Source organism: Thalia democratica, chromosome 6, assembly GCF_965202585.1.
Source record: "Thalia democratica chromosome 6, ktThaDemo2.hap1.1, whole genome shotgun sequence".
Lineage (NCBI taxonomy): Eukaryota > Metazoa > Chordata > Thaliacea > Salpida > Salpidae > Thalia > Thalia democratica.
Genome location: NC_139170.1, coordinates 18,181,023 through 18,196,339, shown reverse-complemented (window position 1 = coordinate 18,196,339; position 15,317 = coordinate 18,181,023). Strand labels below are relative to the sequence as shown.

Here is a 15,317-nt window from a genome sequence, read left to right as displayed (position 1 = left end):
AAGTTCGTATTAGAAAAAAATAGCTGTAGTAAAACCTCTTTTTTTCTTGAGATTGTAAGAATAAGAAATACTTCTTTTATTTGTTAGAAAGATTGTGTTATTAGTAAAAAAAACAAATAAATTTAAAATAATTAAAAGAATAGTTTGAAAAATTTTTAAGAAAAATAACGCTTTTATTGAACATTCTTGAAATTAGATCATAAAAAATTAAAAAGTTTCTTTTATTTTTAAAACTTTTCTTGCCGATACATATTCAAATTTTAGGTCTGAAGTTACAAAAACACGCTGGTAATATTTTACGTATAACTAAACTTTTTAAAAAACAATGTTTATAATACTTGAATTAAAAGTAAATACTTTTATTTTAACGTAACTTTCATTATTTAACAATTTAAAAGTAAAAAACTTGTTTTCAAAATAAAATCTGTAAAGGACGACACTTAATAATTGCCTATATTTTAGATAAGTCTTTCAATAAAAAAGTTGGTTTTAAACAGCTTTATTTTTACTTTAAAGTTTTAATTTTCTAGAAATAAATTATAAAACAAGATACAGATCAAAAATGTCAAGCTTAAAAAACCTAGTATGTTCATAACTTATTTGAAACTGTAAAAAATACTATTTAAATAAGAACTGTTCTAAGGCTGATTAAAAATAATCTTTATTACTTGAAGCCAAGTCATTACAAAATAAGAAAATATTAGTCAACAACATAACAAAATCTTACAAAATCTCTAATAAGGTTTTGGACAAGACCTTAATTGTATCCAAGTGGTGTGCAATTAGATAAAACTAGTTTTTTGATCACCAGGTCTGAGGTCTAAATATTTGAACACTTTTGTTTTTGTCGTTGAATAAAGTATAACAAATACTTAGTTAAAGATATAAACTCTAAGAAATAAAAATAAATCATAAAAAAAGAGGTAAGACATAAATTAGTAACTTAGGTCGGTTTTATATCTACAGAGGACCAAGTACTTCCCTTCTTATACCGATTGTAGACTGTATAACCCAGAAAAAAACGATTTAAAAAGTCTAAGTAAAGATAGATCAGAAAGAGCCATAACTAAAAAAATACACAAATCACAACTTGTCTGTTGGAAAACTCTTTTAAAGTCATTAAGGGGTTTGACAGTATGGAAAACTATTTAAATTCTATGTAGTTGATTTTTATTCAAGCACAAATGAAGATACCATAATAAATGTAATATATCTTTTTAAACTTACAATGTAATAAAAATAAAATATTATATACTAAACTTACGTAAGCTAAATAAAGAAGAATATTAAGAAAGCAGCAATTGTTTGACGTGCCTATTGGTTCCATTTCAGTTCTGATGATATGATTGTAGGGACAGAATAAAGAAGTTTATTATCAATGAGCTAGGTTTACATAAAAAAGACTGTCCTGCCATCAATAAATTATTTCATTTTAGAAATTTCAAATCAATAAAATAATACAAGTAAAAAGTAAAAAAAAAATAACAAAACCATCATTAATATTAACTTTTTGACGTAACCTTAGCTTAGTTAGACAGAGCAATTAATGAACAAAAACCAAATAGGAAATAAAACACATAAAATAAAGTAAAGAGTTGATTTAATGATCTAATGCCTTTTTAGATCCGGATCCGGCCGGATTCTAATTTGAAAATATTAAGCTGATTCGGCCGGAACCTAATTCAAAAAAAAAAACAGATTTGGCCAGATCCTAGTGTTACATCACTGAATAAATCCCGTAAATCACTGAACTTTCATTACTCGTGTTAACTCCTGTAACTTTAAGTTATTAAAGTCTTACTTAAAAAGTTCTAGAGCAGTGGTCTGCGTAGGGTGTATAAAAAAAAAAGACATGATACATATTTGAAGGGAGTTTTAAAAATTACACTAGTTTTTACAAAATTTTTTTGAAAATATCACTAGATATTTTTGAGTTTGTGATGAAAAGAAAAAAAAAAAGGGCTTAGGTGTTTTAAATGCTAATTTTGAAACTTTCATTAGATATTACGAGAACATTTTTGAAGCTTACACTAGACACAATTGAAAAACTTGAAATTTACACTAGGTTTTCTGGAGCTCATGATAAAGAGCGAAAAAAAAAAGTCTTAGACGTATTTAAGGGTTGTTTTGTAAATTAAACTAAATATTAAGGGAAAACTTGAAACTTACTTTTGATATTCTAGAGTTCATGGTGAAAAACAAAAAGTCTGGTCGTAGGCGTATTTGATGTAATTTTTGAAACTTACACTAGATATTAAGGTTAACCATAACTTTGTGAGCCCGGTAAATCACTAGGTTATGTGTAAACTAAACACTGATTAAATATATTTTCATTTTAGTTAAAAATGATAAACTCTATTAACTTTTGAAAATTAACCTTATTAAAAAAACTTTTTCAAACCATTTAGAAATGAAATATAGTTACCAACCGTTAATTAAAATAAAAAGGAAAATTTATTTATAACTATAAAATTACCCATAAAATATGCACAATGCACAAACAGAAATGGTTTCTTAACACAAGGATAAAAAACGGATGATGCAAACGAACAAAATGGAATTAGAACACACAAAATGGTTCGTTTTAAACGTTTTTTTTCTTTTTCTTGTTTAAACAAACACAGAAAAAAGTTTTAAAGTATATTCAGCAAACAATTTAACTTAAAATAGTCAAAGTTTTATTACAGTTTATTAAACGAAAAAAAAAGTCTTTCAAAATATTTCGTCCTAGGACCTAATGCACGAAGAATCTTTCAGTTATTGAATTGCACACCACGGATATCTTTTAAAGTCTTGTCCAGGACAAAACATTTTTTTGTAATTTAAACTTAATTAAGTAACTCACTTTATGCTGAATTACAATTAACCGGATAGTTAAAAACCTGCAACTAAATTGCATATTTGCTGAGTCACCATATTAGTTTTTTTTAATCCTTATCCATAACCTGCTTCACCCAATCATATAACATTTAAATCAAAAAACTTTTTTAACAATTAAAACTAAAAATTACATGAAAAATTATGCAAGCTCAGCAAATATGCAAACAGCAAACTAAGTGCAGGTTTTCGAAGTCGTTTTAATTAACTTGCAATAACATAATTTTCATTTGTGGGACTTGTACAAAAAAGTTTGTAATCAAAGCCATTTAATGAAGCTAAGTGAATCATTAACTGGAGTTTTAAAATTACTTACTTGTTTACATATGGAGAACTTAAAGTTAATTTGAACAAATTTTTTCAAAGCTAAACTATAAAAATACACATAATCATTGAAATAAGGATTATTTAGGTTTTTAATTATAGAAAATGTTTAAAGTATCATTACAGTATTATTAAAAACCTAAAAGAAATTTAATAGACCTTGAAAAAAAGTTTCAAAAAATTTTTGCAACCACCCTGTCTAACACAAACAATTCTTTATAAAAACAGTTCAGAGTTTGCAGACACATTTTAAAAGTACATTTATATACTTGTTTGTTTTTGTTTTTCTGATTAATGTTTTAAAAATTTCATAACTAATTGTAGAAGTATTTACCTAGTTTTAGTTATGTTTTGTGTTACAGACTTTATCATTCTTGTAATTAGTTTGTGAATAAACTCAACCAAGAAAGATATATTTATTTATGATTAAGTCAAGCTGAATTTAATCAACAATGCCTGTGATTAAATGCCCTCTTGAGAGTTGCACATATGAAACACAAGACGCCGATGCTTCTGTAGTTGCCTCTTTGCTTATCATTCACAACAATGTACACATTAATGCAAATTCTTCAAAACCAAAGCTTCCAAAGATGGACCGTCCTCGAATAGGGACAGACTGCAACGAAGAGGGTTGGAACATATTTGTACAAAAGTGGACTATTTTTAAAGATAGCATGGAGATGACAGATGTAGAAAAACGCCGTCAACTGTACCAGTGCTGTGAGGAAGATTTAGGCAATGCTATTCTGAAGGGACATGAAGATGTAGTAAGTGAGCAAGAGCTTTTAAGGATGATCTAGCAGCTTGCAGTTATTCCTGTTTCAGTTGTTGTACGACGATCAGACTTTCTTAGTGCAAGACAGGATTTGACTGAAAACACTAGATCATTTGCTGCCCGTTTAAAGGGAAAAGCTAGTACATGCTCGTACACATGTAAATGCCCAAAGGATGGCTGTAATCAAATGATAGATTTTACTGACATTATCCTAAAAGATGTCATGGTAACAGGTTTAGCCGATGAGGATATCTGTAAAGAGGTGCTAGGATGGAAAAATCTAGATGAGAAAAATGTCAATGAGACAATCGGTTTTATTGAAGGAAAAGAGGTGGCACGTGATGCAATGTCAAAACCCGCTGTTACAGCATCAGTTTTCTCATACAAATCCTCAAAGAAAACCGCACAAAAACCAAGTGGTAAAATAACTTGTGACACATGTAAATTTGTTTGGAGCAGTAAAAATATGAGGTATATTGAGTGTTCTGCCTGTAAAAAATGCTGGTTAAGGTTAAAGTCCTGTAAAAAAATTTATCAAAGTCACCAAAATTATGCTGATGAGTCAAATGCACTTCTACTTGGTGGATTGTACACACCAAATGTATACAAATCCTTAAAAAAACCACACAAAAACCAAGTGGTAAAACAACTTGTAGCATATGTAATAAATCAACTGATAAATTTGTTTGGAGCAGTAAAAATATGAGGTATATTGAGTGTTTTGCCTGTAAAAAATGCGGGATAAAGTCCTGTAAAAAAGTTTATCAAAGTCATCAAAATTATGCTGATGAGTCAAATGCACTTCTAGTTGGTGGATTGTATACACAAAATTTTGATGGCTTTTGCAGCCGAGGTCGTAGAAAAAATATGTTTGGGCAGAAAAACGTGAAGAAGAAAAAGGAGCTACAGGGACAGAAAAACGTATTTTTACAGACTGGATTGCAACAAAATTTAAAGAAGTCATTACCTTACGTCAGAAAGAGTGTTATGACCTACAATAACCCGCAGATCTCAAAAATGTGGCGTGACGTTTGGAATAAAAAGGAAGAATCTCTCAGTATTTGTTTTGTTAAGTCTCTGGAAAATATAAGTGAGAACACAAATTCATTGCCACCACTAAATTGCGGTGACCATGTTGTGATACTGAATCGAACAGATAATTTTCCTAGCAAGTGGGGGAATAGTGGAGTGGTGGTGGAAGTGAAAGACTGCCATCAATGTGTTGTCAAAGTTGATGGATCAGGTCGCTTAACTGCTCAAAAGCGTAAGTTTCTGAGAAGATTTACCCCTACTGTTTGCAAATTTCTAAGTAGTATCCCTTATTTAAGAAAGGCAAACATACCTCTGTAAAAGTTTGTCTTTTCTGTAAGGTTGAGAAAAAGATGTCAAGAAAAGTTTTAATGTTATATGTTTTTATAGAAGGAAGATTCTTTTTGTGAAGCATTGTGTAATTTCCTTTTGTACTAATGGTTTTCTTCGAAATTGATGTTGAACTGGAATGGCTCGGATTTGCTTTGATCTATATAATCTTGACTTATATTTTCTACAGAGAAGCAAACAGACAGCCAAAGTTTACTGCGAACAACAATGTGACTGGGATGAGTGTGTGAAATTATCGGATTATTTGCAGTGTTTCCGTGTAAGACTTTACGATGCTTTTCAAAAGCTTTGTGCCACCAATGTTGCTTATATTCATTTATTGTCAAGTTGGAATATTCACTGTAAATTAATGTTTTATGGTCTAATGAATAAGTTTCAGTCCAATGGTGACATCCTAAAGTTTGTAGTTGACTTTGCAGCAGACTAGTCTAACAGCCATCTGTTCAAAGTGATCTTGGATGAGGAGGCAGAGATTGACTTTCAAAAATTCGAACTGTTGGTTGGTATCAAGTATTTGGAAAATAAGTGTAGCAGTATTTCGTCAGTGTTCAATGTTATCAGTAATGCACCTTCTACTTTGTTTAAAGTCAAAAATATGATAAAGATATTTATGAGTAAATTAAGTGAAGTTTCAAGATGGTTAGATGAATGACGTGTGGTTTTGTTCTTCAAAGCTGAAAAGTTCAAATCGGTGAAGTAATTAAGTTTTTAAATGCTTGTATTCAGCAACTGAGTGAAGAAAAGTAAAGATTAAGTCTCAATTTTTTTGTTACAGTTTGTTTGTTTAAGCTGTAGTTTGTTTTAACAAATCATTTATTAGTGAACTAAGTTAATCGTAATTTTTGAAATGTTTTTGTCTTTTTGAGTTTAATTTTGTTGAATTTTAGACCTGAAAAATGCGTTTACGTTGTAACAAATTGTTTAAAAAAAATGGAGATGTAAAAGTATTTACCTAGTTTTAGTTATGTTTTGTGTTACAGACTTTATCATTCTTGTAATTAGTTTGTGAATAAACTCAACCAAGAAAGATATATTTATTTACTAATGTATGAACTTTACCTTAAAAAACATCTATATTTGTCCAGTGAAAAAACTACTATTAAACTTTAGTTTAAGCTAGCTGTATCTCTTTATATTTATTTGTGTTTATTTTGTAACTAAAAATTTTTTTCCTGCAACTTCTATCAAATTATACAATTTAAATTCAAAATGTTTTAAGATTGGTTTATTTTTGCCTGTGCTTAAGTTTTACAGTTAGTATTTAAGTCTACCTTTCTTTCAAGTCCCAAACATGTTTTGAAAGTGTAGTTTTAATTTTTTGTTTATTGTTATTGAAAGAGCATTTATACCATGTACATATTTTCAATAATAAACATGATGACTCTACATATCTCAAACATTACCACTTTTGCTTTATAAATGGCAGCTGCCTCTACCATGCATTTGTCTTTACTGTTGCATAGCTTTTATTTCTCCGTTATATCCTTTAACACCTTAAAGTTATGAGAAACTAGTTGGCTCTTCATGTTTGGCATTGCAAGTACAAACTTTTCTACAATTTTCTGTTTAAAAGGGGTGGGTTTGGCCAAAGTTTTGAAAAATAATTTCAGAAAAACATATGCGGATTTTTTTTCTACCAGTAAACAAAGTTGTGGGGTGAAGTATAGGATGTGTTACCTTTTCTTTTTGGTGTTTTTTTTTACCAGTGTAACTTCAGCTTGTGCTTGTGACCTCTTTTGGTTAATACTTCCTAGTACTGTAATTTTACTCTAATTAAATAATTTTATCCTTGTATATGGTTGTCAATATTTTATTGAAAGATTTTGGTATTTGATTGACAACATATCAAGGGTGGTTTGATTGTTCATGATACATAAGCTTTGTTTTAAATAAAATTTGAATTTTATATGGTTCATAAGTTTCCTTGCAAAGCTCTACTTCTATATCAAAAATACAGTTCTTAGAAGATTTAAATCTATAGTTGTTTAAAAGTCAAATCTGTTAAACACCTTACTAGGTCTTTCAAAGCTGTTCAAAGACTTGACCTGACTAACTTTCTATATTCGCTAAGCCAACACCTCTATAAAGTCTACGTTTGTTCTGCTCAAGTATATATTCCTTCTCTTTTTCATTCAGTATGAGTAACCCAACTGAGTTGCATACTTTTGTCTCTTAAAAACTTCCCTGTGGTACAACAAAACTATCATTCATATCCGTCTGTCCATGCACATTTATTGTAGATATGAACTGAATTGCAGCAGTGAACTACTGTATAAATTTTGTCTATACTATTTGTGAAACAGTTTATAGCTAATGTTATTGCTTTTAGCAGCATATTGCTAGAAATATTCTTTTAAAAGTGATTGAGATTGAACAAATTAGTATATACTTCTGTTTTTTTTTAAATTTTACTAAATTAGTTAATATAATTTTTAGCTTAAGTTTTTAGCATAAGTAAGAATCAAAGCTATCAACTTGAATTTAATGAGATAAAGTAACTGAGGATGTCATTAAAATCATTGATTAACTGAGTGAAACAGTTTTTTTATGAAAAAAATTGTGAATTAGTAAATTTATAAAGCAGTTAATAACAGATTAAGTATTTTTCCATTGATTTATATTTATAACATGCTTTATGCTATTAATTTGTTACAATTAAATGTTTAATCTAAGCGTTTAAAAAATGCTAAGTTTTAAGGTATCTTATTGTAAATATCAACATGCAGCCTCTTTTGACAACTGATTTTAGATAGAGATTTAGAAATTAAGTACTATAATAAAAAACTTGATAGGGTCAATAATACTAAATGATTTTTACAATTTTTCATAACTATATATACAAAAATAATTCCTGCAAGTAACTAAAACTTTGTTTGTATATATGTTTAAACTTGATAAAAATTTGAAAGTATGATTTTTTTAAATTCAATTACACTTATAGTTTCATAAATAAACATTTATTGTAATCTTTTAACAGATTAGTTATTATAATCTTAATAGTTATTATTTTATAAAAATCTAATCAATATCATACTTAAAAAAATATTACTGCTCTATTTTATAAAATAATTTTAGTTCTATTTGTTAAGGAATGTTAGTTAATTAAAAATGTCAGCTGTTTTAGTAAAAGGAATCAAATTACCAACTACAAGTGATAAAATTATCATTCATTTTCAAAAAAATAAAAATCATGGAGGTGATGTTGATTGTGTCTTCTTTCCATTGAGTGAATATCAACCTGACACTGCACTTGTAGTTTTTGATGAGAAAGAAGGTACTTAAGACTACTACTTTTAAATTTAGTATGATTAAACTTAGAACAAGTTGTTAATAAAATATTTTTAATAGAGTATATTTTTATACTTTTATTTTTGTTTATTCTTTCTTTAAGTAGTACTATAAAGCTCTTAACAACATTTTTTATACTTTTTTTCTTAGTCAATTATTTAGTCAAAATAAATCTTTATAATTTATCAATATTTCAGTGGCTGATTCTGTTATAAAGTTCAAACAAGTATTTCAAGGTGAAACACTAAGTGTTACTAAAGAAAATCAAGTTAGTATAATATGTTCTATAATAAAAACTTATCATGGTAACTAAATAATTATATTAAGAATTTTTTTAAAATATAGTTTATAAAAAATTTGTTTTTGTTTTAGATTTTATGTTAAATATTGTATCTATGAACTTTATATTACACATAAACCTGTTTTTTAACTTCAGAAATAAATTTAGTTGTTTATGATGTTCCAGGTATTTGATATCTTAAAAGTATCAATAAAGAAGTCTACTATACAGAGTCAGAAGAAAAATGTAGATAAATTTGCCAAAGATATCAAATCTAAGTTCAGTTGTATTGAGCTTCATTTGACTTCAGATTCAATCGAAATACAAAGTATATTAAATTTACTTTTTATTTGTGTTTCAAAATTTAAAATTTCTTATACGTATTTTTAATAAAATAATAGTTTTACTTTAAATTATTTAAGTATTTGACAAAAAAAAATAAAACTTTGCTGACAATCTTTTTAAAACAATGAATGCTTTAAGACTATTTAAACTTTAAAAGCTTTTATGAAAGTTAATATGTTTTAATATAAAAACAAATAATATCATTATTTTTTAGCTAAGTATTGGAGTGTTCTTGACATTTTACACCAAAAAATCGAGAAACTTCTTGATCCTAAAAGTTCAATAGAAAAAGGTGATGACCACAAAGTCACTGTAACTTCTACCTTAGACCAAGACTTTCTGAAGAGCAATTTAGCATCTATGAATCTCAAGTTAGAAACAGCGCAGACCATCAAAGAAGAATATATGGAAACAGGATATGAAGAAAGTATGCCTGGAACATCAGGTTTAGATAAAAGAAAAACTAACAATCAAGACTTGGAAAATAGTGTGTCATTTCTCCTGGATAGTGATGTTTTAGCGTATATTCTTGAATATCAAAAACACAGTGTCAAAAAAATAGAGTAAGTGTTTCTAACGATTTCAAAACGTAAAACTTTTGATAAAATAAATTTTTGAGAAGATAAATAAAAGTTGATAATTTTTGCACAGCATTTTTATAAGTTAAAACAGATTTTGTAAACTTTTAAATACAATTTTATAATTAACCAATATTTGATTAAAAATTTAGACAAAACATGTGCTTGAAGTTAATTCCTGTTGAGAAGTCTTTTGTATAACATTTTGTATTAAGTATTTTTGAAGTTTAACTTTTGTTAACTTTAATTAAAAAAATTGATTTTAAAAAGTAGGTTTTATCTTTATAAGGTGCCTTTATTATTTCATTTAGAAATAACCTTTTTTAAATTGGTTTATTTTAAGTTATTAAGTTTGATATGTTTTGAGATGATATGCATGAATTGCTATGAGTTACAATATCCTTAGAAATAAACTTATCTAATCTATCTTTGAATTTAATAAAGCTCAATAATTGTTTATAAGTATGGTATTATTATTAAAATCATGGTTTTGTAAAAATGTATATATATTTTTTTGATTTATGGTATTTTTGTTAAAATTTAATTTTAAGTAACTGTATTAGCAGTGCTAAGATACTTTAACCTGAAGTTTTTATTTATTTTGGGAAAAAAAAAGTTATTATTTTAAGTAAAACTTTTTTAGAAAAGTTTTTATTTAAGCACAAAAATTTATGTTCACTTTATTTAATTTTTTTTGAGGTGATTGTTTGTTTCATCAAGTTATTTTAAAGTATAATTAATTACTGTGCTGCTTTTATGGTCTAGTTTTTGATTTTTTTTTGTAAAATTTGGGTGTGATTGACTTTTGTTTTTTTAATTAGGCTCAGATTTTATTTTAATTCTAAATTGAAACTGTTTTTGAAAATTATGCTATGTATTTCATGATTAAAATTTTTATCATTTAGTTTTGTCTCTTTTATAATTTAAAAGCTGGTTTGGCCTGTCAGTTATTTTCTTTTTATTGCAGCTTCCTTGTATTCAATTACTTACTTATAACTAGTTTTTTACAAAATACTTTTTGTTATGAGTGTAAGAATGGTAAAAATAAGTATGAACTTTATTGACTCAAGATGTTTCAATTTTGCTTTAGAGAAAGGCCCTGTAGTTTATTATTTTATACTATTACTGTTTGTTGTAAGCAGGGTTCATACGCGTTAGGCTAATTCAAGTCAAATCAAACTAAGTCGTTTTTTTCTTGGTATTGGAAAAATGCAGTTTTTCTCAGTTCAAATGGTTGAAATTAAAAAAAAAATTATAGGTAGGAATCTAATATGCACGAAGGGTCAAATATTGCTTTAGCACGAAGACACTTTTTCACGGCGTCAATTTTGTACGAGGGGTCACTTTTGCCCAAAGACATTTTTGTACGGGTTGAAATTTTTTATAATTATTGTTTTTATTTATTTTTATTTTTTCTTGTTCTTTTTCTTGATCAATATTTTTTATTAGGTGTTTTATATTTTTCTATCACTGTCACCCTAACCCTTACCCTCGGTCAGTAACTTTTTTTTTTTTATTAGTTTATTTATAATTAAATTTTTTTTTTGTTTTTAGTGGTTTTTTATAATTTATATAATTTATTTATTATCACTGTTACCCCTTACCCTCGGTCGGTAACTTTTTTTCTTTTTTTTTTAATCTATCTTTATTTAACAAGTTTTCTTATAGTTATATTTATATATTTTTTCTCTCGTGCAAAAATGACTCTCTGTGCAAAAGTGACCCTTTGTGCAAAAAAGTTCCTTTGTGCAAAAAAGTTTTCTTGCAAAAGTGTCCCTTCGTGCATATTTGACCCTTCGTTCAAAAATGTCTTCGTTCATATTTGACACGTTCCCATTTTTTATAGTTGGTAATTTAGTTAAGAATTTTCTTGTTATTGTTGTGATTTTTTAGCCTTATTTATATTAAAGTTAAAGAAATATTGGAAAAATGTCAAAATTCTTCAGTACAAATGCTAAAAAACTTCTGATTTTCTAAAATAAATTTGAGAATCTGTTGTTTCTTTGTAAATAGATTATTAAATTGTGCATTTCTTTTAAAACTTAAAAGCATTTGGGTTTTGAAGCGCAGCACTCTGTGAGCTAGCACCCTGGAAGTATAATGTTAAATATGTATGTAGTGGTTAAAGTACAATTCAAGTTCAGAAAATTTTAATTCATCTTATATTTTATAAGGGTCATATCTTTTATAATTATTTGAATTTGTAAAAATATACAAAATAGTCATTACACTACAAAGGCTACATTGTTTAATTTGTTTATAAGTCCAACTGGGCACTTACCAACAAAGATGTGGTAAAATTTCCAAACAAAAAAATGTCAGTTTGAAAATAATACGTACAAACCCTGCTCATTTGTTAGGCAATTAACCTCAAGTTCTTGATAAAATATATAATAGTTGTGCTAATATTTATTGTCTAAAAGTAATGCAATGCAGTAAAAACTCTTATTAACTTAAGTATGATTTATTAAAGTTTATTTTTTTTTTCAGAAACGAGTCAAACGTCATATTTACGTTTGAGGACGAACACAAAGAATACACGACAGTGACTTGCACGCCACGAAATTCCACGAAAAGCCAGGCGTGCCGGGGCAAAGACGAGCTCAACAACTTGTTTGAAGAAACTCAAAACTTGGACACTTTCAAGCATGAAGTGCACCAAGACGCCAACTTCGATCCGCAAGACAACAGATGCATGAGCTTCAGGGCTGCGTTCGATTGCATTGGCATGGGTTTCCCGAGAGATTTTATATTTTACCGAATGACAGACGACGGAGTGAATACGCCGTGGGTCTCCTTCATAAGCGATGACGACAAAAAGATAGAGAACGCTATCAGCTGGTTTGAGTCTATGAGGGCGGAATTCATGAGGTTCAAACCGGTGAAAACCGACTGTTTCAAGCTTGGTTATTTGAAAAAGGTGAAAGAACACATAATCATTAGAATGGAACAGTGAGTTTAAAAATTAGATTTATACTTTAATCCTTTAAAATAAAGTTTTTGTTAGTCTATAAAAAAAACTTTCTATTTTTTATTTTATTTTTGAAATATTTCTGCAAAATATTTGTTGAATAAACATAAACAAAGCAAGTTTTTAAAAGAAAAAGAAATTCAAAATGGTATGTATATGTATTAAGTTATTTATATGTTGTTAACTTGAATTAAGAAAAAAATAGTTTAATTAAACTAAATAATAAAGCAAATGGTAATACTATGATAAGTAGTATAACTTAATTAAAATTTCAGTTAAGTATATAGTTTGCAAAAAAGCACAATAATATCTCTTATATCAAGTTTGTTTTAATTTACATGTATTGCCTAACTTAAAGTTCAGGAATATTGTTTTCTTTTTAGTTAAATCTTTAAAAATATCGATAAACCTTAAAAAAATTGTTTAATTTAAATTTAAAATGTGTTGAAACTCTGTTATAACTTACCTTATAATTTTTGAATTTTGATATTTATAACTTGTGTATAAAACTTATATATTAGAAATTACTATAAAAAGTAATTAACACTTAACAGTAGAATGCCTTTCTTAGCACTGATCAATCTCAGTGAAAACATATCAAGCTAACATTTATATTTACTTAAAAGTAATAAATTTGGAAATTTTTAATGAAGTAGTTAATAAAACTTCTGTAGGTACATGTCAGCAGAACTTTTCGAAGTTGTTAAAAACAAAGAAGAAGTTGCCGTATTTCTCAAGTGGAATAAACCGGACGAGCAAATGTCGTTTGATTTGAAAAACGCAAAAATGAAGACATTTTACGACTTCTTCAACAATGTCAACCTGATATACCATAGCAGGAGTGTCAGGGACTGTTCCGATGCTTCTATTGAAGTGATCAACAAGTCGAATGCGAACATTTTCGCTTGTAGAAGTGGCATTTCGAGATGTACTTTTGTCACTGAAGTCGGCAGAGAGAAAGAGTTAGAAAAGCTTCTAAACAACAAGTTATATTTTTAGTTTAAAACTTAGCTTTAGAAATAAATAAGAAAATGTAGAAAAAATATTAAAATTTTAAAAGCGTTATAATTGTATCATGTGGAACTTTATGAATAATTTTAAAGTTAAGATTTAAATTTGTACCATATTTTTTTATGAAAAAATGTTTAAATATAAAAACTGTTTTATCATACATTATGTTTTAATTCATTCTACGTGTTCTAATCATATTTTAAACTTTTTTTAGCAGATATTCCTTTAAATGGTTGTATAATAGTTTAATAAACTCTTACACTGTTCAGTAAGTATTTAAGTGCTTTATTTTTTGATCATGCTTTTTGTATGACTAAACGACAGTTGAATTTAAGTAGCTTTTTTCACACTTTTTTACATACTATCACTCCATCTTATCTCATAAATAAAGCCTTACAAAGAACTTCTTTACATGATCATACTTTTATGTAATTTTGAAATAATAACTTAAAAAGTCATAAAAAATTAAATTTGTTTTTATTGATATTAATATTCATATCTAAGTAGATCTTAAATCTTCAATTTTTTTACTCCCTTTTTTCATTGCTTAAGTTTAAAAAGATCTTCTTGTAGTTGTATAACATTTGTTTTTGAAAGTAAATCTTGCAAAGCTTAATTCTGTATCTGTTTTATTTTACAAACTACTTTTTAAAATTTATAACTTAATAAAGTACTTTTATCTCAAAACTCTGATGTTTATTATACTTATTTATAAAATATCAAAAATATTAAAAAATAGCTTATCTAATAAATTATTAAAACTTGTTATTAGAGTTATCGATGCTTTATAAAAAAGCAGATAAAAAAAACACTGTTTTACGAATATTTAAAGTATAAAGTTTAAGCATCAAACTATCTTTAAAAACTATGTTTCCTTCTAAAATCATTTGATAGTTTGATGGTTGAACTTTATACTTGAAACATACGTTGAACAGTGTTTGTTTTGTTTTAGACGTATTTTGATCTACATTTTTAATAAAGCATCAATAACTAAAATTACAAACTTAAATAATATATAAGAAAAATTATTTCTAAACAATTTCTAATATTTTTTATATTACGCATTCTAAGATTTTTAAACTTTGCATTTTAAGAAAATTTATATCAGAAATCTCTGTGAACTGTTATAAAGATTCTTTTTCAGCTTTTATAAAAAATAGTTATTGTCAAGTTAAATAAATTTAAAACTTGTAATTCACAAAAGATAACACTTTTTTAAATAATTAAAAGCTAAAACATTGTTTTTTTTTCGTAGTATACAATATCTACAAAAAGTACTTAAAAGTATTAAATGTAAAAAGGAATAACTACCGTTTTTAAGTAACTTACAAAATGAGTTATTAACTTAAAATAATTTTCTGCAACCATCGACCAATCTAGCAACCACCTAATAAAAGATTGTACAACCAGATCTTTAGAAAAAAAATCTTGAGCATTTTCGTTTTTGTTTAATAAACTATTATTATAATAATTAAGATGTAAATTTCA

The 15,317-nt window shown here is 27.0% G+C and overlaps 1 protein-coding gene across 2 annotated transcripts; it reads left to right on the top strand.

Annotated features, from left to right (window-relative positions):
* Positions 1-8,448: 8,448 nt before the first annotated feature.
* Positions 8,449-13,911, top strand: LOC145838507 (uncharacterized). Of its 2 annotated transcripts, none has more exons than XM_082946115.1 (6): positions 8,449-8,630; positions 8,842-8,912; positions 9,111-9,252; positions 9,484-9,832; positions 12,338-12,799; positions 13,493-13,911. In XM_082946115.1, the coding sequence occupies exons 1-6, from the start codon at positions 8,465-8,467 to the stop codon at positions 13,815-13,817; spliced, it is 1,515 nt and encodes a 504-aa protein (XP_082802241.1). In that variant the 5' UTR covers positions 8,449-8,464; the 3' UTR covers positions 13,818-13,911. The 2 variants fall into 2 exon arrangements, with proteins under 2 accessions (XP_082802241.1, XP_082802242.1); XM_082946116.1 differs by having other exon boundaries at positions 12,338-12,767; positions 13,493-13,652.
* Positions 13,912-15,317: the final 1,406 nt, after the last annotated feature.